The sequence below is a fragment of the Motacilla alba genome, chromosome 5 (genome assembly GCF_015832195.1).
Source record: "Motacilla alba alba isolate MOTALB_02 chromosome 5, Motacilla_alba_V1.0_pri, whole genome shotgun sequence".
In the NCBI taxonomy this organism is placed as follows: Eukaryota; Metazoa; Chordata; class Aves; order Passeriformes; family Motacillidae; genus Motacilla; species Motacilla alba.
The window spans coordinates 25,771,494-25,797,621 of NC_052020.1; the positions used below are offsets into that span (position 1 = coordinate 25,771,494).

General features: G+C 40.4%; 1 protein-coding gene across 1 annotated transcript in view; it reads right to left on the minus strand.

Annotated features, from left to right (window-relative positions):
* The window catches only part of LOC119701948, a 52,178-nt gene extending 26,410 nt beyond the window's left edge, over positions 1–25,768 (minus strand). Inside the window, exons 1-16 of the mRNA XM_038139267.1 lie at positions 25,220–25,768; positions 23,902–23,991; positions 15,186–15,258; positions 11,854–11,990; positions 11,246–11,377; positions 10,135–10,175; positions 8,796–8,838; positions 7,886–7,943; positions 7,298–7,464; positions 7,096–7,182; positions 6,111–6,148; positions 4,137–4,284; positions 3,131–3,267; positions 1,959–2,181; positions 1,447–1,561; positions 249–386 (exon numbers count right to left, since the gene is read on the minus strand). Of these exons, the coding sequence (XP_037995195.1) occupies positions 249–386; positions 1,447–1,561; positions 1,959–2,181; positions 3,131–3,267; positions 4,137–4,284; positions 6,111–6,148; positions 7,096–7,182; positions 7,298–7,464; positions 7,886–7,943; positions 8,796–8,838; positions 10,135–10,175; positions 11,246–11,377; positions 11,854–11,990; positions 15,186–15,258; positions 23,902–23,991; positions 25,220–25,768 (2,176 nt within the window). The remainder of the gene's footprint in view (positions 1–248; positions 387–1,446; positions 1,562–1,958; positions 2,182–3,130; positions 3,268–4,136; positions 4,285–6,110; positions 6,149–7,095; positions 7,183–7,297; positions 7,465–7,885; positions 7,944–8,795; positions 8,839–10,134; positions 10,176–11,245; positions 11,378–11,853; positions 11,991–15,185; positions 15,259–23,901; positions 23,992–25,219) is intronic.
* Positions 25,769–26,128: the final 360 nt, after the last annotated feature.

The window sequence follows — 26,128 nt, forward strand, 5'->3', positions numbered from 1 at the left end:
TTACAATGAAAGAATTAGGGATCTTCATCTATTCCATCTCTAAGACACAGACAATTCATCTACCAAGACAGTGACAAGAAACTGAAAAAATATGCGGGTTTTTTTTTACTGTATTCTTTTGGATAAACTACCACTCCCATTTCCCAGCAGGCAGTGATCAGTATGTTAGGACAGAACTATCTACCCGCTGGTTAACAGCACTGCACACCTCCAAAGTACCTCTGTGCCAGCACAGCACTATACATCACCTTGAAGGTAGCAGATGCGGGATTCGGGGAGCTTTTTCAACATGCGGCCCATGAAGAACTCGCTTCCAAAATGCTCCGTGCGAACAAACGCGCCGTACTTCAGCAGTCCCACCTCGTAGGGAGTGAACTCCACCCACTCTGCAATACAGCCACAACAGGACATTTAGAGGGTTCCAGACAGGTGTGGGGAGAGAGGAAGCTTGGGCATACATTGGTCTGAGTTATGTTTAATATGTTGCCTTTGCAAAGCCTCACTCTTAATCGCAGATCTCCAGGGAGGCATCTGAGCTTGGGCACAGTGGCAATGAGGAGGCAGGAGCAGTTGTGCCGGTCATGGTGCTGCTGGTGGCACAAGTGGTACACTGGGGGCATGGCAAGGCTCCAGGCCTTCCACACCCTGTGTGCACACAACAGTCCAGGGTTTTCCAGCACCTAGGTAGTTTTGCTCTGCCCTTCTGTACACCATGTCCAGGTGACCAGTACTTCACCAATACAGTTAATTTATCTTCCCTAAGTAATGGTTTATGCACAAAGATGGGTACTCAGCTCCTCAGAAATTATTTTTCTGTGAGAGACCAATTATATTCTCTCTCTGTGGTACTAATGGAAACAGAACTAGTTCTGGACTTTCTTGGATATCCTGTCCAAGTGAATTGCAATTGTCTGATATAACTGCAGTGTGAGTGAAAACTGGGGCAGAAATGTCATGGACTGTAATTCTGTTTTCATTTTAGAAATGGCTCATTATCTTGCCTCAACAATAAAAATTTGATATGAATTTTTCTCTTCCCCTTCTCCTCCTTCTGATCTTCCATAGGAAAAAAACATAAACAAACAAAACAGTGAGGAAAGCAACAGATTCCACTGGGAGCCTTCTTAAACTCTGCCATAACTATGTGGTCATTCTTCATACTGAAACAATAACTGGCCATTGAGAAAAAGCAATTATTGCATAATTCCAATATTTCTCAAAATGGCCTTTCTGGCAAAATTGCTACTGTGTATGTTGAGACAGGGAAATGCAGCTGCCCAAAACCCTTGTATTAAAATTTTAAGGTATGGAGGCAATGGTTATTTCTCCATAAAGCAACTAACACATCAGGATTGTTTTTCTCCAAGTGCTACCAAGAAGAGAAGAGTGATGACAGGAATTCAGCTGCCAATTTTAGACTCAGAGAATCTGAAACAAGATCCTTACCTTTGAAATCATTGGTGCTGTAATTGTCCCGGACACAGACTGACACATAGATGGGCAGTGGGTTCTGGCCATCACACAGTGCTTCTTGCTGATCTGACAGCTTGTGGGGGTCTTTCTGGTTTTGAAGAAAAAAGTGTTACATGAGAGGAGCACATGGTGAATTCATTGGCCCCAGTGCAGGAGGAGCCGGGCAGCTCCGCCCCTAGCATGCAGGACATGCCCTGGCAGCTCCATCACACAGAGTACTGCAGGTACCCCCACCAACCATCACAGACCAGGCTCCCAGGCTCCAGCCTGGCTTTGTGCATGGATTCACAAAAAGATGAGGAGGGAGACAACTATTTCTGCACACATCTATGACTGGGCGGACCAAAACCACTACAATGTGCTATTTTGTTAACACAGAGAATTCCCCTCTGCTTTGAGGTACATTCTCTGAAATAGACTAGTTTTCTCTCCATCCACTAAGAGAAAAACACATGGTTCTTTAAGAAATGGAATAGCCATCATACCCCATCGTTTAGTAAGTACTCAATCATGAGACCCCAAAGATCTATAAATGATGTTCTGTATCCCTCTTCTTTCCGCTGGCAAAGCTGCTTGTTGTAGTACTTCATGCGATCCATAGAGAAACAGCCCATCTTGCATTTTGTTGCTTGTTTTTGGGCTTCACCAATATGTGAGTCCAAGTCCTTCTGTGACCAGTAGGCATCTCTGTATAAGTTGGCCATGGTCCTGGAGAAAGACAATGCAGACAGCAAAAGTTAAAAGGAGCAAAAAAGGACTGGAAATTTTGTGCTTTCAGAAGAGAGGTTTACATTTAGGGATTCCCTTCTGCTCACACATACTGTGGTTAGGCTGCTCCATCCAGCAGAATGAACACTTCAGAGTTTCTATGACTGTTTTTAAAAATGACCCTGAAGAATGAGGTGGGGTTTTTATGTTCTTAACCTGGTTTTTTATTTTTTAAGCAGAACTGGCAGAAGCTTAAGGGATAAAACTGCCAGGTGTGAACATAGATATATTTGTGACGCACAAATTAGACAGAAAATGATGATAAATTTTCTTTGCTTGTTTTTCAGAACCTTAAATTCATTCATATTAGCTGCTGTCTCCTGCCTTGATTCACGTAGTGTTAATCTTATGATATCACTATGCACCGACCTCTATTTTACCAACCTCCTCTGCATGGGACAATCAGACATTAGGCTGCTGTAGGTCCTGTGAGCAGGGAATAACACTGCCCAGGGAAACACAAAACTGGCAGGTTGCAGGGGTCAGTGTGCACTGTCCAGCAGTTTTTTCCAGCTAGAAATCAGAGCCAGTCTCAGAAGCTAATGGGATCACAATAGCTGGGATTCAGTACAGAAAGTAAGAGGCATGATGCTATGGGCATCCACAGTTACATTCACAATAACTACTTACCTAGAAAGCATCTTGATAAGTGTAATTTTCATATGCACATTTAACTGCTGCACATGTGGAGTTGATAAGCACAGTAAAAAACTGCTTATAGAAAAAGCATGCACCAAATCAAGCTAGTATGTAATGGCCTGTTACTCAGAAACTTGTTTATGTGATGTTTGAAGAAAATCTCCCGATCTTGTCTGCTTTTAGAAGCTACTCTCTGCAGCAGTGTGACCCTCAGAAGGCCTGGTGAGGCCTCCTGCTCGAGCTGGCTTACCACGTGGTGCCGGACAGCCCACTGATGTACGTTATACAGTCCAGGAGATTCAACTTCTTAAGTCCCATGAGGCTGCCATACAACCCAGTCATTGACTTCAGTCCTCCGCCTGTCGTGATGATAGCCACGACGGGGACCTGGTGGGCAGAGGGAGGATGGAACATTCATACTGACAGCATTCAACATTGCATCCCACACTGCAATGGGGTCTTGTCACCACAGGTGACCATCAGCCCAGGTCCTGATCTCAGAGCCCAGGTCCCTTTTCAGAAGGAAAGACTCCAAAACACAGCAACAACTGCTACTGTCACTTACTTCCCTTTGGATAAACATGGGTTCAGAGATTAACCCAAACTTGAATTCTTGCCCATCTCTAAGGCAAATACAAGCACAGATGAGCAAGAAGAAACCTTCTGTGGAAGCAACAATGTAATATCTATGCATCTATCACTCCACCCCTCTTATTTCACACATTGACTACTTCTGTATGAAAATCTGCATGCTAATCCCATGAAGAAATACACTCAGTTCACAGCTACTGTTAAGTTATTCTCAGCAATGCTGGTTTTTTCAGTATCTTGAAGTTATTTAAAAATAAATTACATTATTTTAAGGAATTTCAAAACCGCAATAAACAGAAGATATAAGAAGCACTGAAAGATGTTTGTCCTAAACTGTCACAAAGTAGTGAAACTGGAATAAGGGAAAAAAATCTTTGCTGTGGAATGTATTCAATATTTCTGAACCAAGGCAGTGACAGCTCAGCCTGGCAGGAATGAACAAACCTCAACTATGAAAAATTCCAAATTAATAGTAATAAAGGATGGTGACTGCTACTAGTGTTTTCATTAACAAACCTTGGCAACAGAAGCAAATGTACTTAAGACACATGGACCAGCTGGTACCTGCACAACAGATAGGTGTGGCCTGTTTTGCTGACCACTCATTTACAGGAGTACATGAAAGCATTAGAGATTCAAGTTCTATCCCCTCAGCATACACGTACTTCTTGATCCTGCAGATCATGTGGTAGGTGAAAAACATTTTTGAGAGCACTTGCTACATATCTTTTCCTTTTCCCCAGGAAAGCCATCTCTTCAGAGCATAAGTTAAACCCAAAGCGCATGTCCAGGTCTTGGTGGCATGAACAATTACTGAGATAAAAACAGACACATATATTAAATATTAACACACCCATATCAATGTTAGGACATTGATCAAAGATAATCTGCAGTACCCTTCCCCTCAAACAGGATGATGCAACATGACAGGAGCAAGAGAGAATAATTTTAGTATTTTTACAAGTATGAAACTCATGTCAATTAGTAAGACTAACTAGTGGTATTATTCCTAATTATTGCTAATTGGAAGAAATAATGTACAGTATTTACATATTAAAACAAAATTAATTAAATATTCTACAGCTAAAAGATTGACAAGTTTAGAAAATCCATGGAAATGGTCAAAAGTGAAAGTATTGATTCCCATTTCACAGGTTATTTTCTCATTCAAAATCTGAAAAAAACACCCCATTTTCCAAGGGTGGCATATTCAATGTGAATGAAAAGTCTCCTTTTGAGCATCTGGAGTGGGAACGCACTCCCCTCTAGCGGTGAGCACCGCTGGGGAGGATGGCTGCGGCCAGCTTGCTGGAGACCTCGGTGACATCCAGCCCCTGGATGGGCAGAGAAGGGTCACTGGGCAGGATTCACCCCTGCTCGCTGTTGTGTCTACACGTGCACAGGCTGTTTCAGGGCTCAACGCTGGAAGTTCTATTCCACATCAACCTTGACTCAAAAATTGTAAGGTACATCTTCCCCCATAGGAAGATTTCTGGAGTCTAGTTTGAAATTGAATAAATCATTGCATAAATTGTAGTTTATTTCCCTGGGCATTTTTGCTCTTCTGCTCACTAATCTCCCTCCTGGTTCTTCCTGCCCTGCTCCTACAAGACATCAACAGGCAAAAGATGGTCATGGTCATGTCAGAGCTACATTGTCAAATACCAGATGTTTGCTTTTTCTTCCAGTGACAGAACTCTTCTACTGGGTCCATAATTTCCATGAAACTAGTAAAGAAATTTAATTATGAGCTTTCTCCATCATCAGATTTGGATAAAATCAAATTTGGATAAACTATTATAACCTTATTTGTAAATTAATTCACACAATGGGAATTAAGTTAGGTGGAGCTGCAAAAGCCAATTTCTATTGTAAATCAAGATCCAAACAAACTGTTTCTAAAGTTCTTTGAAAGTAAAATAAATAAGCGGGTGTTTTATCCTGTTGTGGAAGAACACTGATTTTCCTGTTATCATTGAACACTTGCTGTTTTGAAATGAATGATAGAAAACTCTGTTTGAATTCAAAATTATTCTTTTCCTTTTCCTTAGTCAGACACACACACAAAAATGCCAGTTTGCCCATTTCTGTGTATTCCATATAGCTATGGATAATCTGAAGTATCTCCATGTTTACTGATGAGTATTAAGGAGCATGTCTACAGATGTCAAACCACAAGTTAACTTCTTTATCTTAGTTTCTACTCAATATATAGTATAACTTAACAGAATACAAGGTTCATCACCACTGAATATTGACAGTAAAGCAAGAAATAATTCTTAATTCCTGATTAAACTAAATGTTTACATCTGACTATTCTTTTTTTTGTCATTGTCAGTGAGCTTTGTTCTTTTTCTGAATTTCAGAGACTGACATTGATCAAAGAAAGTATTCTGTGGTCAGAAGGAAAGGGATAATGCTGAAATAAACACATGTTTATTTTAATGCTTTATCAACTGATTAAAGCCAAATCTTCCTAAGGCTAATTATGTATTATATTTTATGTATGTATTTTATGTTTTATTATAAGCACATTCTAGTTTTCAGACTAAGAATACTTGCTCGTGTAATTTCCATGTGGCTAAAACAATATCAAAATCAATGAACCAAGTATAAAGGAATAAAAGAAAATCTCTTACCAAGTTTTTGCTGTCACATTCAAGTCAAATCTTTTCTCCTGGAAAACAAGAATGTGTAATTTTTAAATTTTCAATTTTCAATTTTCCTTTCTGTCTTGGGGTCAGAGCTTGATTTATAACCCAGCAAGGTCTGGCAATCACAAACTTAAATGTCTGAGATCTTGGCATATATTTCCAAAAGCATTCACTTATCATTAGTGGAACATCCCTCCCTAAATCCATTCAGGCTGCAGAAACCATTAAGTAGCCTGGTATAAGAGGTTTCTGAGACTCACACAGTAGGTCCCATTTCCTGTACGACTCATAAGCTTCCTGCAGCATCCTGAATTGCCATTTTTTGTGTGTGTTCCATTCTTTATGCTCTAGCACACAGCACATCTTTGACATCCTGGCCACAGTCTCACAGTGAAGAGACTGCAAACTCTGCGTTTGCTTCTGCCCACACTTTATCCTCTCTTAAAAATCATTATTTCAATCTTCATATTGAGTTACAAAATGTGCTTTGTTCTGAGAGGATGTCTTAATGGCTCTTTTAAATCAATATTCTCATTATATTATTTAAAATACATACCCTATGACTAATATTTTCAGCATATTTCAATATATTGTCCTCTAAAATATTTGGTTGACTAAGGACAGGTTTATTGATGTTTTCCTATTTTGTGCCCAAGGAGCAACTTTCAGTTTGGACCTTAAGCAAAGAGGGAGTCTTTGGGTAAACAGGAGGAGATGTTCTGGAGCAAGTATGGTGCTTTTTTACATCCTTTTAGGTCTCTGTCTCCACTACTGGCACATAATGGAGATTAATACAGGGACAACCTGACTGTGGAGAAAACATCTGGAGAAACAAAGCTCCTGTTTTCTCAAAGTGCAATAGAAAATCAGAACATTTCTGACACTCTTAGCGGCCATCTGGGACAACCTTATGAGGAATGGTTTCTATTTGAGTGGCCCTTTATTACCAACACCTGGAATGGATGCTTACCTCTGCAATGGTCGTCTTCCTTCCCATGGGCAGCGAGTTCAGCATCACAACTGGGGAGCCAGTCTCTGTACTGAACCTACAGGACCACTGGGAAAACAACATGCTTTAGGACACAACCAGGCACTGTTTACCCTCTCTCCTTCCTCCCACTTTCTTGAGAGCCACTTAAAATCCCTCCATCACAAAGGCCACTCCAACATACAGGGTGGTAGCGCCTCTTCTTTGGCAGCATGACATCCAGCGTTGGCTCCGCGTACTTGATGTAGTGGAACTCGGTGGGACACGCAGGGCTGACGACTCCATTGGGGCCCAGCACGATATCCTGCGTCCCCTCAAAAGAGCCCTTCACAGTCAGGGAAAGCTCTTTCTCTAAAGTATCAAAACAAAGATCATGACAAATGTTAACATCATTAAGCAGAAAAATGTGCTAGCTTGATTAAAAGTGGGGTGCGGGTGGCATAGCTTTGCCCAGGGCAAAGTGCTGGCACTACAGGGAAAAGAGCAAAGTGGATGCTCTTCTGACAGAAAGGGGACTCTGAATATTCCTGCTGTGATATAGAACTGGGATTTCAACTTGATTGTGCACTTAATAGGCCTTGTTAACATATATATATATAGATGAGGTCATTAGAGCCTATAACAACCTAATGTGTTATACCTGTTACCTGACATTAACTCCACTGAATACTGTAAGCAATATTTATTTCAATAACACATTAAACGGAAGGGGCATCTTCTCATAAGTAAGCATGCAACTACTGGTGAATAGATGACAAAACAATAACCTTACTTGATTTTTGCTTCGTCTTCTCTGCCACTTCAACTTCCAAGCAGCAAAGTTCACGACACTGTGAAAGACATATTGCAGGATTTTGTGAGAAAGATCATCACATCCCATCCTCATTATAGGGAGCTGTGGACCCCTCAGCTTGGAGTCACTTGGAGTTCTGAATTCCCTGGTGTTTCTGGGCTTTTTCCCATTAGCTGCTGACTAAAGAAAAGGAAAAGCTTTGGAGGGAGTTGCAGGAATTGCATGTGTGACAATGACTTAAGATTGAACACAGTGAGAGGGATATACAAAGGAAGAAAATCAGGACCATTTTCATGATAGTAGTATAAATACAAAGGGTTAAACTAGGAAATAAATAAAGATATGTCACTTGAGAGATCAAGAGTCAGTAGTAGGAAGGGTTTTCTGAAGAAGCATTGCTTTTAGCATTTTGGGGATTAATTTTTTTTTTTTTTTTTATGGTGCTCACTCTTTTTCAACACAATGTGGTTTTGACAAGTCAGTATTTCATACAGAACTTACCCAAAGAGCATGGCTCATCTCCAAGGGAAGGAAAGGGCTGGGTAGATTATCGATAAGTGACTTCACAGCCTTTTTATCATTGTGTTCTGATAGACAGCAGTACACTCTTTGAAGTACTAGTACCAGAGAAAAATTCTGTGTGTGTGTGTGTGTGTGTGTGTGTGTGTGGGTGTGGTGAAGTATAGGAAAAACCAGAAATAGAGAAGTATAGGACAAATGGGCTATCTTCAATGAAAAGGTAAATAAAATGTCCCATTCTGAATGTATCTAAATAGGAAAGAGGAAAGAAAGAGAAAGAACTGGCCGACTGGCTTCTTTAACCCTCACCCTCCCTTTCCCTTTCCATTAAGGAATCACTTATAGAAAATATCTTGGGGAAGATACATACCACCAGCACTCCATTGCTAGCAATCGTTTCATGAGGACCAGGTCTGGGAAACAAAATTAAAAACATGGATTTTTTAAAGTTAAACAAATTCCACTCATCTTTACCCAGGATATTGCCCTTTCTTCCCACTTAAAAAAAAACAAAACCAAAAAAACAAAAACCAAAACCAAAAAAAAACAGCCTGAGGGGACCCCAGAAAGCATGTAACAAGCTCCTTTCCTTGCTTGCATGGGAAGAGCACTGCTCTGAGGAGACTCATCTCTGTACCAAAGCTGAACAATACGCAACATGGTTATTTTTTTACAGCGCAATCTCATGATCATCTAAAATGGAATCTCCTGTTAGGCAGTCAGATTCTTCCCACTGTAACATGTGAAATAAATGTATTTCAACTGATACATCAGCATGTACTTGTTGGGAAGACAGTTCTATATATCTGCTGGCATGCAAATATTCTGAGTTGAAAGGGACCCATGAGGATCCACACCAAGTGCAGCTCCTGGCCCTGCACAGGAGAACCCCAAGAATCACACCATGTACCCGAGAGCATTGTCCAAATTCTTCCTGAACTCTGGCAGGCTGGGTGCTGTGACCACTTCCCTGGGGAGCCTGTTTTAAAGTGGCACAGGGCAGCCAGTACCAATTACATGGGAAAAAAACCCAAAAGCTTTCCAGATCATTCAAGTGAATGAAGGAGGTGTGAAGTCAGGAGATGGTATGGAGCAACTTGACTTCTGACCTTGGCTCTCCAATAGTATGAGTGCTGGCCTTAGCTAGTCACTTTCTTTCTGCCATGCCTTAGTTACCTTGTGGCAACACAAAGACAAAAAGGGTGATTCATGGTGGCAGGCTGACCATGCTGGAGGAGCCTTACATCCTTACAAAAGTTCCCATCCCATTGTGATTGTGTTAGGCAGAAAGAAAACACAATTACTAGGATTCAAAGAGTACTGCAAGGGAAAACTGAAGGAATTGGAGATATACTGAAAATCTAACTAGGACGTTTCACTCTAAAACTGTGTCAAATACAGAACCTGAAACAGGCAAGGAAAAACTGATAGGTAGGAATGCTCGCACACTCAGAAAGCCTTCTGAAATGTCCCCAGGTAGATAAATCATAGAAAAGTTTGGGTTGGAAGGGATCTTAAAAGTCATCAAGCTCCAATCCCTTGCCACAGAACAAACTAATCCATCAGGTGTTGGGGACTGCAGCAATAATGTAGGAGAAGACCGGAACTTTTTTACAGAAATGCCCAAAGCATGACTTCTAATACTGGTTTGGTTTTTTTTATCATTAATGATTTTTTTGCATTTTTAAAATAATCTCTTTCTCACTTACGCAACCTCCAATTTGAATTCAACTTCTAGTTCCTCCTTGGCCTGAAAGCAAGAAGAAGATATTAAATGAAGTAGCTACATAATGCTTTGTCCCTAGTCTAAACCCAAGTCCCTGATAGGCAATATTGAAGTTATTGGTTGCTATGAGTAGCCTGTGATAAATACTTTAGACTGGGTGGTCTGAATCAACAATTCAGCCAGATGATTAAATGATTCCTTCCTCATCTCCATCTGACTTAACAATACCATCAAAACAACCTATACTTCTTAGTATGAAGCTGCTGCTGCAAAAAAAACAATTTGCAACTTCCTTTATTTTCTGAATTCCACCCTTTTCTTCCAACTATTCCTAGCACTGTCCTGCCATGACTTACTGTATTGGCTATTATCTTGGAAATTAAACATACTTTACACCCATTACTTTACCATAATAAACAGAGAACAGTGAGTGATTCAGAATTCCTGTTATGCAACCCCAAGTAAGGAAGTGTTGATGTGTATAAGCTGATTGTGAATGACCTAGTTTGGATACCAGAATTTGTCCCTGGTAGCAAGAAGTTGTATATGAGATATTTTGCTGATCTCATCATCCTTAGATCTCAAAGGGAATCAAGATTATTTTTTCCCATTTTATAGATGGGAAATCGAGAAACAGAATGAATCGTCATCCATTCATAGTGGTATACGCACGGGGCAAATTAATTTTTGCCTTTTGGGGTGAAAGTAGACACAAACAAAAGGGCAGGGATTTATGAATTATGGGAATTACTCAGGTTATGAATTACATGGTGGAAAAAAAAATGCAGATTATTCACCCTGCAACAGCTGTATGGCCTTGGTGTTGCTCAGAGGTAGCTCAAAATTAGATCCCTCCCCTACCTACTGCACTGTTCCAGTCCTATGGTCTTTAATAATTTATAAAATATTGCAAAGAAGAGTTCAGACTCTCAAATTCAAATTTTTTAACCACATTTTTGAGGTTATAATTTGAATGGCAATTAATGCACTCATTATTGGGATAAGTAATCCATGGCAGGTTCAGAAAGATTTTGAAACTGTTCTGTAACTCTCCACTGCTTTCTCAGTTGCTTTAGTTGATTAGTTGCTCTCACATCTGGGCTAGGCTTGAAGTACAGGATCACTGTTCTGTCAAGTGGAAGTTTAGCAGTATCAAAGAGTGCACAGAGGAGATGGTCATCTGGAGTAGCAAAATCCTCATCATACACCGTGAGCTCCAGCACGTTCTGGAAAAAGAGGAAGAAGAATTCGTTATAGTTTCTCAGGCTGGACATCATTACTCCAGGCAAAAAGTATTGCTGAGGATGAGCTTGAGAAGAAAAGTTGAGAAATTAAACATCATCCCCCTTCAAAAAAGCATACTTGAACTGCATATTAATTCTTGTCTAGTTCATTTTAATTGCTGTAATGAAATACATTGGCTATACCTACACAATAGCTTGGGTAACTCCCAGATTCTATATCCATCTGGCACTGACTTGTAAGAATCTCTTGTTTCTCTAAAACTTCAAAACTGAACTCGCTTTCTGGCCCTCCTACATAGCACCATTGAACAGACTCAGGAACTCTGTCATCTCTGCTGTTAAATGCTTTGAGCAGTCCTTTATTGTGTGCTGTCTCTTAAACAGTTCCTGAGCACAGTTCAGGAGATACATACACAAAATCTTCAGGCTGCTTCAAGCAGACTACTTTGGCTCCTTACCTTGACCTGACTCTGGATTCTGAAGTAGAAGGTTTCGTTCCACACTGGATTGTCAGAGTTTCTCACGGTTTTAGTGCGGGACCTTTCACTCGTTGCAGTCGGCAGCCACAAGGACACGTAGCAATCAGCCTGGCTTACTGCACAGGGGAGAGGCAAAACAGTTGCTAATTGGCAAAGGCAGTAGAACTGCTGAACACGGGAGAGGTTACTGCAGCAACTGGTACCAAAACCAAGCATAAGTTATTTAAAGATAGAAAAGTCTGATGCAATGTAACTTTCCAGGATTCCCTTCTGAAAGGGAAAAAGCACTGACCACAAGATGACCTAGAAGAGGAGGCGGCTTCTGTTCTTCCTTGTATGAGTTACAGACAACACTGATATTGTGTATTAAAAAAAAACACTGAGAATTTTTTCTTCTAGTCAGCTACTTCAGTTTCTCAGCCAACAAGCTTTCCTGTGCTCATGTGTGCACACACACGCACACACACACTAACCCTGAGCTGCTGTCTGATAAGAGGGGTTGGGACCCTCCTCCACTTTTTGAAAACAACTGCAGAAGGTCTTCATCTCTGCCTTGCCCTCAGTGATGTTCTTTGTGAGGGTTTGTGAAAGGAGCTGCAGAACTACACTTGCTGTATGAGATGGCAGAGGCTTCCTCCAGAAGGAGCTCACTGAATTAGATGCTGGAATTTAACTAACTGCCACCTACAGGAAGAAGGGGGACCAAGTCTCTCTCCCAAAAGGCACCAGGAGAAAGTTAGTGAAGGATTTTGAACATCCTTCACTAACATCCTTCACCATAGTGAACATCCCCTTTCTCACCTAAATTAAAGTATATCTCAAACAGCTAGAGACAAAAATGCCATTTACTGTGTTTCTTCTTGTAGGTTATGCAAAGTATTTCGGCACCTTGAAAACCTCTCTGATGCAGTTCTCAACAGTAAAATGATCAGCTATTATGTAATGCAAAAGATAACTAGCTTTGAGAATGGATGTCCTGTGATGTTAGACTTTTGAGAAAGACAAGAGATGACAGCAGTAAATGGAGAAGATTCTTCAGCAGCAGGTAAGGACTCTGCAGGCAGAGCAGGGAACAGGACCTTGTACACTGACCTGTGGGGAAAAGCAAAATCTTGCCTGTCTGCAACAGGACCTTTTTCTCTTATTCTTTTCTTTCCTTCTCCACCAAGTTTTGCCCCACCACCCTACAGCTACTGACCCTCTCAAACTGGTTGGAGGCTGCATTTTATGCTGTAGAAAGTGCTCAAGAAGCCTTGATACTTTTCTGTCCAAGTGAGAGGGAAAAAATATGGAACTGCTTGAAAAATTATATATATGAATTGTGATAGGTCAATAGATACCTCAATGATTGGTTTTCAACTTCTTAACATTACAATGCAGAAACAACAACAACAAAGTTTAATTCTGTCAACTGTTTTTTCTAAAAAAAAGTTGTTGAGAAATCAACATATTCCTACTGAGTAAAAAATAATTCCTCCACTGGAGAAGTTTGTTTGGAAAATATTGAGTAGGCCCTAGCCTTCTGCCTGTCTTGCTCTATTTCACATTTCCTATCTTAGTTTGGCTTTAAAAATGAGATTCTGACAGCAATTTCACTGTACTTGTCTAGAGTCATATCATCTGCTTTAATTTTACCTTCCCACCACTCTTGTTTCTTAGTCTCCTTGTGAAAAATGACTCCTTATTCACGTTCTTTGCCTCTCCCTTTTTGTAGTGAGAGCTTCCATGTCCTCCTCAATAAATCCACTTTCACTCTTAAGGACTGTATACTATTCAGTCCCTCTGGATGTAGAAGTTGTTTCAAATTATTCTGTTTCCTCAAGTGTTTTTTTTTTTTCTTTTTTAAAAATATGTATTTGAATATATTTGGATAATCTAGAAGTAATGCTACTGATTTTAAAATGCATTAAAAGTGATTTTTTTGTAACTACTATTTGACTTTGGGTTTATCATTTGAGATCAATGACTGATGGCTGTTTGGCTGGCAAGTACTTTATTCTGCTGATGTGATTCATCATTCCTGTATATCTTAACTGTACGTTGAGATACAAAGCATATCAAGCAATCCTTAATCAAGCAATCCTTAATTATATGAGTAGATGCAGCCAAACTAGTCAGCTGTGTATTTAATGCAAAATGTTGCCTCAGTTCTGCTTGCACAATCTCTTTCTACAACCTCATTATTTGCCTTGTTGCCTGACACACAGATCTGAGATGAGTCTCTGATGAGACCTTTTTCTGTTCTTGCTTCATCACACATATGCCACAGCCATGGACCAGGAGGCAGGTGCAGAGCGTGCAGCCCAGTGGTGTGACCTGGGATACAGCTGTTGTCTGCCCCACTCAGAGCTGTGACACACGGAAGTCCTCTGATACATCTTCCAGAAAAACATGTGACAACCACAAGGTAAGAGAGGAATTGTACTGCATGGTAAATCCAGATATTTGTCTCTCAGAAAATTGTTCCTGACTCTTCATGTGCAAGACATTATAGAGTCAATCACTGCTGCTCACAGTGAAACAGGAGAATCAAGAGACTCGTGAGGGTTACGCTCAAACTCAAGCCAAGCTCACACTCAAACTAATTTCAGCATCCTTTCACAGGTAGTCACATAGCTCTATTTACTCAAACAAAACAAACTGTTAACTTTCTGTTTTGTGTGGAACACCTCTCCAACAGCGCACATGTGGATAGTCCATGCTCTTTTACAAAACAGTGGTGTTTTCCTTTCCAACTTACTCCCTTCCCATCACTTTCCTGCCATGTGACTCACACTCTTGCTCAACTGCAAGTCTGCTGCAGAAGCCTTAGAAAGGACCAAGCATCCAGCCCTCAGTTAGTATGTTTTTTAACTGTCCTTAGGGTAATTAATGATGGCATTAGCCTGCCTTGATGATTGTAAAAAGCTTTTTCCTGTTCAATTCCTCTTTGTCAGAACCAAGACAACAAGAGGATGTTGAAAAGGTTTGCTCCTCCCAGCCACATTTCCCAAGGTGCTACAACCCATCAGCAGAATTACCCATTGTTTTTGAAAACATGGAATGAAGTCTTTCATCTACCTCTGTCAGAAACTCTTCTTTCTTTCACAGAAAATACTTTTCCCAAAAAACCATTCAAGTCTTGAAACCAGTCAGAAAGCAGAGGGAAAACAATGAAACAGCAGCAAGCAGCAAGGACTGACCTGGTTTATAACAATTAATTTACATAAACACTGGGTTAATTCAAAAACACTAAGAAAAGATAGTTACAAAACTATAAAAGATATAATTTGCCTGTTTCCTGAGTTACTATTAAGAATGGAGATACTTACAGGCATCCACTCGCTGGAGATTTCTCATCCGGATGATCCGTACGGTCAACAGGTAGCAAGGAGAGGATTCTATCTAGAGAGGAATGGTAAAAAGGGGGTCTGAATAAGCCTTTGGTGGGAAAAAAAGTCAAATGTGCAAACTAACTGGGTCCCACAAAGCACAAATACAGCTAGTAAAACTTGGGTCAATTATCTCACTATTTTGCAGAATGAAGCTTCAGCTGTTAAAAATGTCTTAACATTTTATAAATTTCCCCGTCTTTTTGCTTTGTTACTCTGAGGTTCCAGATTGCTCATCAGAGCAGAAAAGACTGAATTCCAAAAAGGAATAAATCCCTGACAATTTACACAGCCTGTGAGATGCTTGCAAAAGCTTTCACTCTAAAATTACTGAGTCTAGTCTGCAAGATAACTACACTAAGTCTCTTGAACAGATTAAATGCACTGGTGGGCACCATGATGAAGTTGTCAAAAGGCCATCAGTATTAGTCAGAGTTACAGTCAATGCCCCAGTAACCACCCATATGGTCCCATAGCATTGAAAAAAAATGCTGTGGAGAAAATCTGTTGTTGTGTACTCCCATGGGATAAACCCAAAGTACCACTGTTTAAGAGGTGTTTTTCTGCTTCAGAAACATTGATTTCCTGCAATTTACAACTGTACAAGAAAAAGAGTAATAGTAATGTGAGCTTTTGTAAATCACAACTATGAGATTAGCCAATGGCTGCAAATTGTTCCCAGAGGATTTAGGATCCAAAGATTTAGGTATGGGTTGCCTTTGGAGAAAAAGAAATCATACTACCTTCCTCCAAAAAAACCCGTGAAGACTGAAAGTGCTAAACTTCCTTTGTTCCCTTTAAATATCTTGCCTTAATCTTCTTTAAAACAAGTCTCTCCAGGTTTTGTGGCTGCAGGGACCTCTTCCTATTTATTATTAGAAGATAAATGTGAGTTCCTTCTTCTAAGGAACACGATTTCCTGCTGGCTCATTCCATAAACCTGTCTCTGGCTCAGAGCTATCTGCAAAAGGTTATTTTGACCAAGCCAATAAATAAATCAGCATTTCCTGTGGCTGTGACACATGGTTATTTCCTCACACTCCTAGAAACATTTCCATCTGCATAAGTGGTTACAGCAGAGCCCCACAAATCACACTTTTTGACAATAGCTATTTTTATAAACAGGTTTCCTCTCATTTAGGAGCATCCTTCTATTTCTATAGCACTTCAGAGACTTCCTATAACCATTATAAACAACCAGACAAAATAGATGTTAAGACAGAAACTGGGAGAGCCTCACTTAAACCAATTTCTTTTCTCAAGAGAACAGAGAAAAAAGGGTCTTATTTACAGATGGAAAGATAACTATGCCTCTTTCATCACAACAAACTACTTTTCCAATATGCAATTAGAATCCTCTATTCTCTCCTCTAACATATCATGTTATGCTAAAATCTTTTTACAGAGTTCTTAAAAACCATTGCTGTTTCCACCCTTCTTATATGTGTCTCAAGAAATCAATGCCTTTTTAGTGCTTCTTCTTGAAATTCAACCAACAAAATCTATTTACCTTCTATTTTAATTGTTCTCAAAAGAGAAAAATCCTTACAGAAGCTGCAAAATTTGCAGACAGCTGGTGGAAGGATATGTCCTCAGAGCTACCCCGTGCAAAGACACTGGTTCAGATTTTAGAAACTGTACAGCCCATGTTAATACAGTTCTATGCCCTGTTAATTTACCCTTCTTCTCAGCTGAGTCATGAGCAAAGTGGATCATCACATTCACATGTTAGGAATGAGCTTAGGCACCTCAGCATATGCCCTAGAAGGCAGAAACTCATTGTTCCTTAGGTTCTGCATAAACATAGGGGAAATTGTCACAGGCATTTATCTCCAAATATTGTGTAAGGTAGTGCCAGCTTCTGGAATAACTCCAGCAACACTTCCACTGACAAGCGGCATTGCTTGAGTGAGAACCAATGGATTCATTATTTGCAAAGTAATTTGTGATTCTTAGATAGGAGAAAACTTGGGTTGGGTTTTTGCTTTTAAAGAATATTAGATAGTTTCTGCCATCTGATCACCTTCTTTGTGGTTCCCATGCAGTGACTTTTTAACATGTTAACCAGATTTTCCCTATCTGGCATGGGGAAATCAATTCTCAGAGGCACAGGATTCACAAAAGGATTTACTGAAATTTTACTGAAAAAAACCCCAAAATTAAAAAAAAAAAAAAATCAGTGGCTTAACAGAGACTACAGTAATCAGGACCTGTGCTTGTACTAGGGGAGAGGCAAATGCCACCAGGCAGTCACCCGAGGAAGAGGCAGGAGCCAGGCGTCAGCTGTCCTGAGAGCCCCGGCACCTGCCGGTGGCAGTAGCAATAACAACAGGGAGGGTACAATTCACCCGGTGATCAGGCCTTGCCAGTTCCTCTGCTCCCAGGAGGATTTGCTATTTTAATTAATTCCGGTAACATCTTAAACAAAAGAAATGTATTTAAATAGCAGCTGGGACAACTATAACATGATGTACCAGGGTCTAGTTATAGAGACAAAGAAGAGACAAAGAAAATAGCAGTCATGCATGTATAAAACAAAAGACAGAGGTTCTGTTAGAGGTTCTGTTATTCTGTTTACTTCACGCCTATTATGATATCTTACCAAAAAAAAAAAAAAAAAAAAAAAAAAAAAAAAAAAAAAAAAAAAAAGAAGGCTGCTGCTTGGTAATGAGGTTCCATATACAGAGAGGTTTCCACCACAGCAAATTGTCAACTTGTCAGCTTGTCATTTGGTGTTTCCCAACTCATGCTCATGTGTGTGTATCATGCAGTATGCATGCAGTATAGCACTCTGAGGTGCCAGTGCATGGGTGGGCTGTACAGTGCTAGTTTCTCTGAAGTCCCAAGGAAATGAAGTTTTACTGGGATTCTCCAAACAGCAGCTCCATCTAATGTAAAACACACCTCATAGTCTCTTCTTCTGATTTTATAGCTCTTCCCATAAAAAAGAGTATGATACTTGGCACTAAGTTACTATGTTGGTATAAGTAAGAGATTCCTCTGTCATGTGAATGATGCCCACTTTCTCCCAGCTGAGTAGTAAGAATTTGAAAACAGAAATTTCTCTGTCATGAGCACGCTGGTGATGCAGGCTGTCTGCATTCCTGGAACATTTGTGCCTCTGCAGCCTCTTTAAAGTCATGCTTATATTCAGATGTAGGTATGTGTGGCATCTCAAGAAGCACTGCTGTAAATTACTCCACTAGTTTAGCTGTGTAACACATCCTGTCATAAGTGGCTGTGCAGCTCTAAAATGGCAGGACTCCTTAATGAGGCAAGAGTCCATAAGACCAGAAGGTGACTCTACTTCTTTACCTTTTTTTTTTTTAAACTTGCTTTTCTCTCAGTAGCTTTCTTCAGCCTTTAGGTTTCTTCATCTAACAGACCCTTAGCATGGACGACTGCTAGCTACATCTTTCCAGCTTGTAATATCAATAGTATGAACATTCATTCATCCCTACACCTATTGCAGACTACTCCAGTCACACAATTCCACAACAGTACAGTCAAATGTGTGCTGGGTGAATGCTTTTAAAGTTTTTTTTAGTGTTGGGTGCTTGGTTTAGCATAGATGTCCCATTAGATAGCAGAATATTGCTGCCTTCCCAAAACAGAGACCAGTCATCCAACAACACTGATCCAGAGAAGAGAACTTACTGTTGAACCTTCAGGAGCAGTCAACACATTCCCAGCAACTTGATTGTTGCTCTTTTTAGATTGGTATTTATTCCAAAGCAGTTATCAACTAACAGAAGAATAATGCAGAGATCCTGAAATTCATGTTCAGTTTGTGTGTGAAAACTGTATCATCATCAATAAGCAGGTATCCTCCAACCAGATATTCAGCTGCTGATTTTCTACATGAAATGTGGAATGTGTTCCACCTGGTTTCATGAGCAGGTGGTCTTTCTCATGCTAGGTGCAAAACTGTGATGAGGAAGCAAAGAAAACTATGTGCAACAGTGTGCTGGTACTATTACCTATACCAGAGCAATTGCACTGCATACTATTCCACAAACCATCCTGCAAAGATCAGACATGATTTAAAAATACCTCTATCACAATCAATTTACTTTTACAATGAATGAAAAAGCTATTTCTACACACCAACCTACTGACACCTTCCATAGTGTCATCTATGGAAGCCATGAAAAAAAAACTTCCTCTCTATTCACACATTTATCCTGCAATCGCCATCCTATAATAATTCCTCTATGTGTTTCTATGGCATCTACTAGCTCAGCAGCCTTTCCTGGCAAAGAGCAATTCCTTGCCTTGTCTAATGTATTCCTGCATTCCTGGCCCAGAGAAGCATTCTGCAGAGATGAAATCACTCCCAGGATGTTGCAGGGCACTCCTTTCTTCATCTCCAAGTGCTAATTTAACTAGATGGTAGCCAGAGACCAAATCATTCCCTGCTGATGGTGCATCTAGAGCTGGTGGTGTGTGAAAATCTATCTTGAGCTGTCTGAGAGTCAGGTCTCCTTAAAGAGTGTGTGCGAGTTTTTTACAGTTGCAGTCAGGATGCTTCAGGCTGTGAACATCACTCACCAATCCCTGCCCCAGCTTGCTACAGCCATGGGATGCTGTGGGATGTGCCGGGATCCCCCGTGGCAGGCTGCCCAGACCTGCTGCTCTTGGCCACCTCTCTGAAGTTCTTCCTCATTCTTGACAAAATCAGGCTCCACGATGGAAAAGATGCTCTAATTGCTTCCTTCCTTCACCTCCTCGAGGCTGGGGAGGGCACCTCAGCTGAGGGCTATGAGGCTGTGCGTGGGCATGCTGGTGATGCTGATGATCACTGCTGCCACAGCAGTGCTTTTCACCAGCTGTGTGTTTTGTGGGTTTTATTAGTAACATTTCTTCTTCTGATCAGACCACCTTTTCATCAGGAGTAGCAGAAGTCTTGATTGGATACCCATGAATTTAAAATGCCAACACCCAGATGGAAAAGCCCCTTTCAGGCATACAGCCACAGTAACCCTGGTTCCAGCAGGGAGAATTTTTCCACATCCACAGGAGCATGACAGGTATATGCAAGGTCTTAAGAATTGTATCCTTCAAATGATTGCTTTCTCATACATATATCCACCATGGTACTCAGAATACTTTGGAGGAATGAGACTAAGCACATTATACTGTGCTTGAAAGACATTTCCAAAAACCAAAGCTTCAAATACTGATCAACACAAGATGGATACTCTCACTGCACAGTGATCCCATAAATGCAGAGATGTATAATTATATTTAATAAATAAAAGCATTATTTATCATTTCTGTTCCTTATTATATAAATCTGCAGAGATGTTTTATTTGATTGATAACTCAGGCTAGTTGCATAGCCCTTTCAGTACTGTTAATATTACCTTCACCTTTTAGTGTTTGCAGAAGTTTAACAATCAGACTCCTTCAGATTTTGAAAAATAGGTCTATTTGAAGACTTCAACTGTTCAACTGCATGTTCAAAATTATTTTTCCATATGTCAAACTGTATCCAGAGCAATAGGATAGTCCATCCACAAAAAAAAGCCAGTGCCCTTTTATAGTGCTCTGCCCTCCTTAAGTAGAACAAATATGACAGAAAGAAACTAGGCTGAGCATGAACCATCTGAGACTATTAACACCTAATTCCACATAGCTGTAAAATTAGGGTTAACAACTAACAGATGTTGAACATTTCTGGATTCTCATCCTAAGGTAGACATTACCACAGGACATGCATCACACTCTGAAAATCTCTCTTTCTGATTATTGATTCTCAAGGGCTTTTACAGGGCTGTCTCAGGTACAGACGTTTTGCATTTTTGATGTCAAATATGGACTAGACAAACCATATTTCAAAGTTTTGAGCTGATGGGAAGTGGCCTCATTTGATTCTGTGAGGTTCATTTTTGAAGTAGGAGGTGTGCTGGGACATGTAATTTCAGCAGTTTGTATTTTAGGCAACCCCATACCAACACTTAGGCTGGCAGAGGAGGCACCTGGGCTCAGACCAGCTTCTGCAGCTAAGCAGAGCTGCTGCTGGAGCCATGGAACCACTGTGGGGCTGGGGATGGCTCAGGAGCAGACTCGTGCCTTTCCAATGGATGCTGAGCCTGGGGCTGGAGCTGCTCCTGACAGGAGGGTCTGGCCCCTGTGGGAGTCAAGAAGCCCATGCCAAGGAGCCTGGTCCCAGCCCTCCTGCCTGCCTCAGCTCCTGTTCACATTACCAAGCCCAGCCTGCACCAGAAGCAGATGTCACATCTTGCTCTGCAGTATGGCAGCTCCCCACCCTTCCCATGATCTCAAGAGCTGCTTCCATCTTCTAAAACCCAGCAGGAACCAGAGCTCCTGCTTTGCACAAGGGTGAGAGCTTAACCTGTCCCTCTTCTGTTTAAGGGCTGCAGTTGTCCCAGCTGCACAACCCTGAAAGAACAAGGAGCCCGTGTCTGGCGGGGAAATGAGGTATGACTTGACCTGAGATATGATGCATCTTAGCCTTACTAAAACATGGCTCATGGTGAATTTAGAACTATGCATCCAATTGTTCCCCTCCTCTTCCCTCATACACATTATTATATGAGATCTGCTGCAATCCTCAAATATTTTGGTATAAACAGTGATGTCTGAAATACCAGAGCTGGCTCTGCCTGTTACTTTAGCATGGATCTAAGTACCAGCCAAGGCCCAAATAATACAGATTTCTTAATGCAGATAAAAATCAGCACGTTGGTGTAAAGACACAGGCAGTTGCTTGCAAATGCTGTCAAAGGTTTCTAACAGACAATCCCTCTGAGCAGGCAGAGACCCTCATATTTAAGTCTTCTGGTAGTTTCAGTGATGAAAAATTAATATTTGAGAAAAAATTAGGAGGAGAGATGAATATATATGCATCCTTTACACAAACAAATGATTGTTGGTGTAGCCAAATAATGATCATACAAGTGCATAAGATGGAGTGTGGAATTCTGAACACAGATGAAAACAGTGCCTCTGTAACCACATGCAAAAACAACTTAGTCCATCACCAATGCATTGTCATGAATTTTGTAATTTTATAATGTAAAAAGTAATCCTTCAGTGTGAGACAAGACCAATGTAGTGGTCTAGAAGAAGGTTATGGATATATCAGATGATTCTTTTGGTCTGCTGCTGGTACATCTGTCCCCTTGAAATTTCATGACCCTTAAATGTCTTTGATCTAAGTCTGTATCCTGAGCACACAATGGAAAAACAAACACATCACTGTGTGGGATTAAGAAATGGAGACAAGAAGTTACTTGTCATATGTATAATTATCCTAAGTAATTATAACCCAGGAGCTCAAATCTTTTTTATTTCTCTCAACGTGCTTTAAAGTTCCTGACCCCTTGTAAGGAACAGATATTATACCAAAAATTGATCAATAATTTTTTCCGCCTGTTTTTCTATCCACAGAATTCTTTATCCTAGACATGATCCAGAATATTAGCATCTTCCCAGGCTGGAGGTACCAGACATTGTAACTTAAATATTTCCAAGATAAAATGCCACAAAGACCCTTGGCTTATTATATAATATATTCTGTGAAAATACAGTATAATCTTTTAACACTAGTATCTTTTTTTAAGTAATAATCCTAATACTTTGGGAAATACTAATATTTTGGGAAAACAAAATAGCTAAATTTTGGAGAGTGCATGTGAAAAAACAAAAAATACTGTGATTATGAATAAGAATTTGCTTAAATTTGTGAGCATCCAAACTGCAGCAGGACTACACAGCTTATCACAAAGCTCACCTGTCTGCCTGTTCACAGTATGATTTCAACTTTCAGACAAAGCTCCTTTTCAGCTTCATTTTGCCTTAGTAGAACTTGTCTGCATGGACTATAGTGCAAATTTTCACAGAATTATCTGCCTCAGAAGCAAACACTTCATGGGACAAAATTGTTATATGAATCACTCAAACTTCTCCATTAACAGACAGGAAATAATGCCCAGACTCACCGCACAGTAGCAAAAACAAAACTCCCATCAAAACCAGTAATTTCTAACAAAAAAAAAAAAAAATATCCTTGACTGGCACTCATGCCCCAGAAATATCCCTAGCACATTCAAGCCTTGCTCCTTTTACAGAGTTCCGCTACAGTTTCTTTCCTGATGGAGCACAGAAGTGAAAGATCAGGGTTCAATAATCCAGGACTCCATCATAAATTGCAAGGATGGAGATCATACTACCAAAGCCATTGCAGCAGAGCACGTCTCACTGTTACTTTTGGCCCTTTCAGTTACAAAAAGTATTGTGGAACTGAAAACTCACCAGTGGACTTCTTGTACAAGTAAGTGAGACATTAAAATACTAAATATTCAGCCTGTTCCAAAGAAAATGTAACAGAGGAATAAAACAAACAATTCTGGAAACTGAGCCATCTGGTCTACTTAAAGGTGTCTCTGCTTATTGCAGGAATTTGGAACAAGATGACCTTTAAAGGTGCCTTCCAAGCCAACCCATTTTATGTTCTATCAAAATTATAAACATAAGAGGAATAAAATGATTCAAGCAATAAATTTAGGGACATTTCCCTTGTAACACTCAAGCTGCTGCCATCATGCTTTATCCATCTGAGCCTTCTCCCCTTCTGAGAAAAACAAAACCCTTAGCAATCTTTGGTTCTAAATTCTCTTGTTCTTAATACCTTGAAATCACCTTGGTCTGGCTCAGTACTGTCGTCTTTCCTTTTTTGCCATTCACCATCTCCCAAGGAACCAAGGCCTGAGTTTCCATCCTGAAGAAAGGAAGAAAGAAACAATAAATGATAATGTTAAAACAACAGCGGCAGCATTATCAGGATAGATAATTAATTTCTACTTGCAACAATTTATGATGAAACCTTGATTAGAAGGGCTGTTGGTTACACCCAGCTGTGTTACCGCACTCAGATTAATGAACAAACCACCACATGTTTTGGTGCACACTGGCACAAAATCCATGTCAGGGGTACCCTTTCAATGAGAAACTGAAGGAAGACCATCAGAGCTGTAAGGTACCCAGAAGGTGTCTCTATCCAGTGAAAAAGTTTTGCTTTTTGTTTTGAATGTGATCTTTTGGCAATCTGTTCTTACCAATACTAAACCTCAGTTTAAAATACCGCAGAATATCTTCTGTTCTGTGATTTTGAACACAGAATGTGAAACACAGCAGTTGTAAAATTTTAAATCTAATGTTTCAATCTTTTTCAGGAAAGAGAAGTTGCAAAATACTTCTACAATGTAGGGTACCCCTTTTGAAGCACTTCATAGAGCACTATTAAAGGAAAGTTTCTGCCAAAAATTGTTGAAGATATTCCGCTTCTATATCCAAAGCTCTTCCTGAAGTGATGTGCCTTCATCCAGTCAGGGAGCACATAGAAAATGCATAATGTACTACATTTAAAACTAAATGCAAATCTTGAAACAATGCAAAGAATGAAAAGCAAAATGAAAAAATTCAAAACCAAAAAGGGAATGTGTAAGTGAAATTCAATTCTCTATTCCTGGTCACTATCCTGTCCTTATCTCATTTTCAACAATAAAAAAATGGGTTTGACACATTATTATACATGTCAAAATCTTGCTATTTATACAGAAAAATGAAATTTTAAATAAAAGTTGCACTTAATAGCAGAAGCAAAAAGCTGACAATTCAGAAGAATGTCAGAAACAGAAGAAAGTTTCTCCCCCTGTTCATTTTTTCACCTTTCTTGTCTTTTTCTGTCCCTATACTATTCTGACTTCTCTCATTTTGTCTATGAAGATGAGATCTTTGGCTCCAGTGGACTCAGAAGGAGTTTTTCCACTGACCGCCTTGAAGAGAAAATTTCACCTTAAACTACTTCAGGCAGAGGAACTGCTGTATAGTTCCATCATTCAGCAAATTTGCACACTAGCTTGAATACAAACACACTCACAAAGCAGGATTTTGTTTTCTGTCAAATGCAGAGGACCTTAAGTGAAACTTTAAAGCTGTTTTCTTACCGCTAGTGCATTTGATGGTATCATGGTCTTCCCTTTATTCATGTAATAGAGTTCTTCTGGCAACTCCATGGGCTGCAATTCTTGAGACATATTTGAAGAATATACTTCTGGCTCCTCCATGGGCAGGAATCCTTTAGACATGTTTTCAGGATATAGTCCTGGCTCCTCCAGGGGCTGGAAGCCTTTAGACATGTTTTCAGGAAATACTCCTGGCTCCTCCATGGTCAAGAATCCTTTAGACATGTTTTCAGGAAATACTCCTGGCTCCTCCATGGTCAAGAATCCTTTAGACATGTTGTCAGGATACAGTCCTGGCTCCTCCATAGGCAGGAGCCCTTTAGACATGTTTTCAGGATCTACTCCTGGCACTTCCACGGGCAGTAATTCCAGAGATATATTTTCAGGCTCTACTCCCGGCACCTCCGTGGACAGCGGTTCTAGAGACATATTTTCAGGATTTACTGCTGGCACCTCTGTGGGCAGTGGTTCTAGAGACACATTTTCAGTATCCATTTCTGATACCTCCACTGGCAGCACTTCCCAAGACATGTTTGCAGGATGTACTCCTGTGGGAGTCAATGACTTGTTATTTTATAAAATTACTGAGGCCCCACCCATCTCATCTCTCTAAGTAAAGGATTCCCCTCCCACTGCGAAGGCAGTGGAGCACCAAGGATAGACTGCTCCAGGGAAGGACCTAGCAGCGCAAGCAGCGCAGCCAAAAGGAAGGTGGTACCTTCCTCTGGCTGGGAACCTCTCCCAGCCTGTGCCTGCCCCACGAGTCCTGCACTGCTGCCATCCTTTTCTGTGTGTGGAGGGTGCTGCCTCTGAGGCCTGCTCCTTCAAACCCACTTCTTCCCTGCCCTGAGCAGGGACAGCTCCTGTGTGGAGGGAACTGGACCCTGAAAA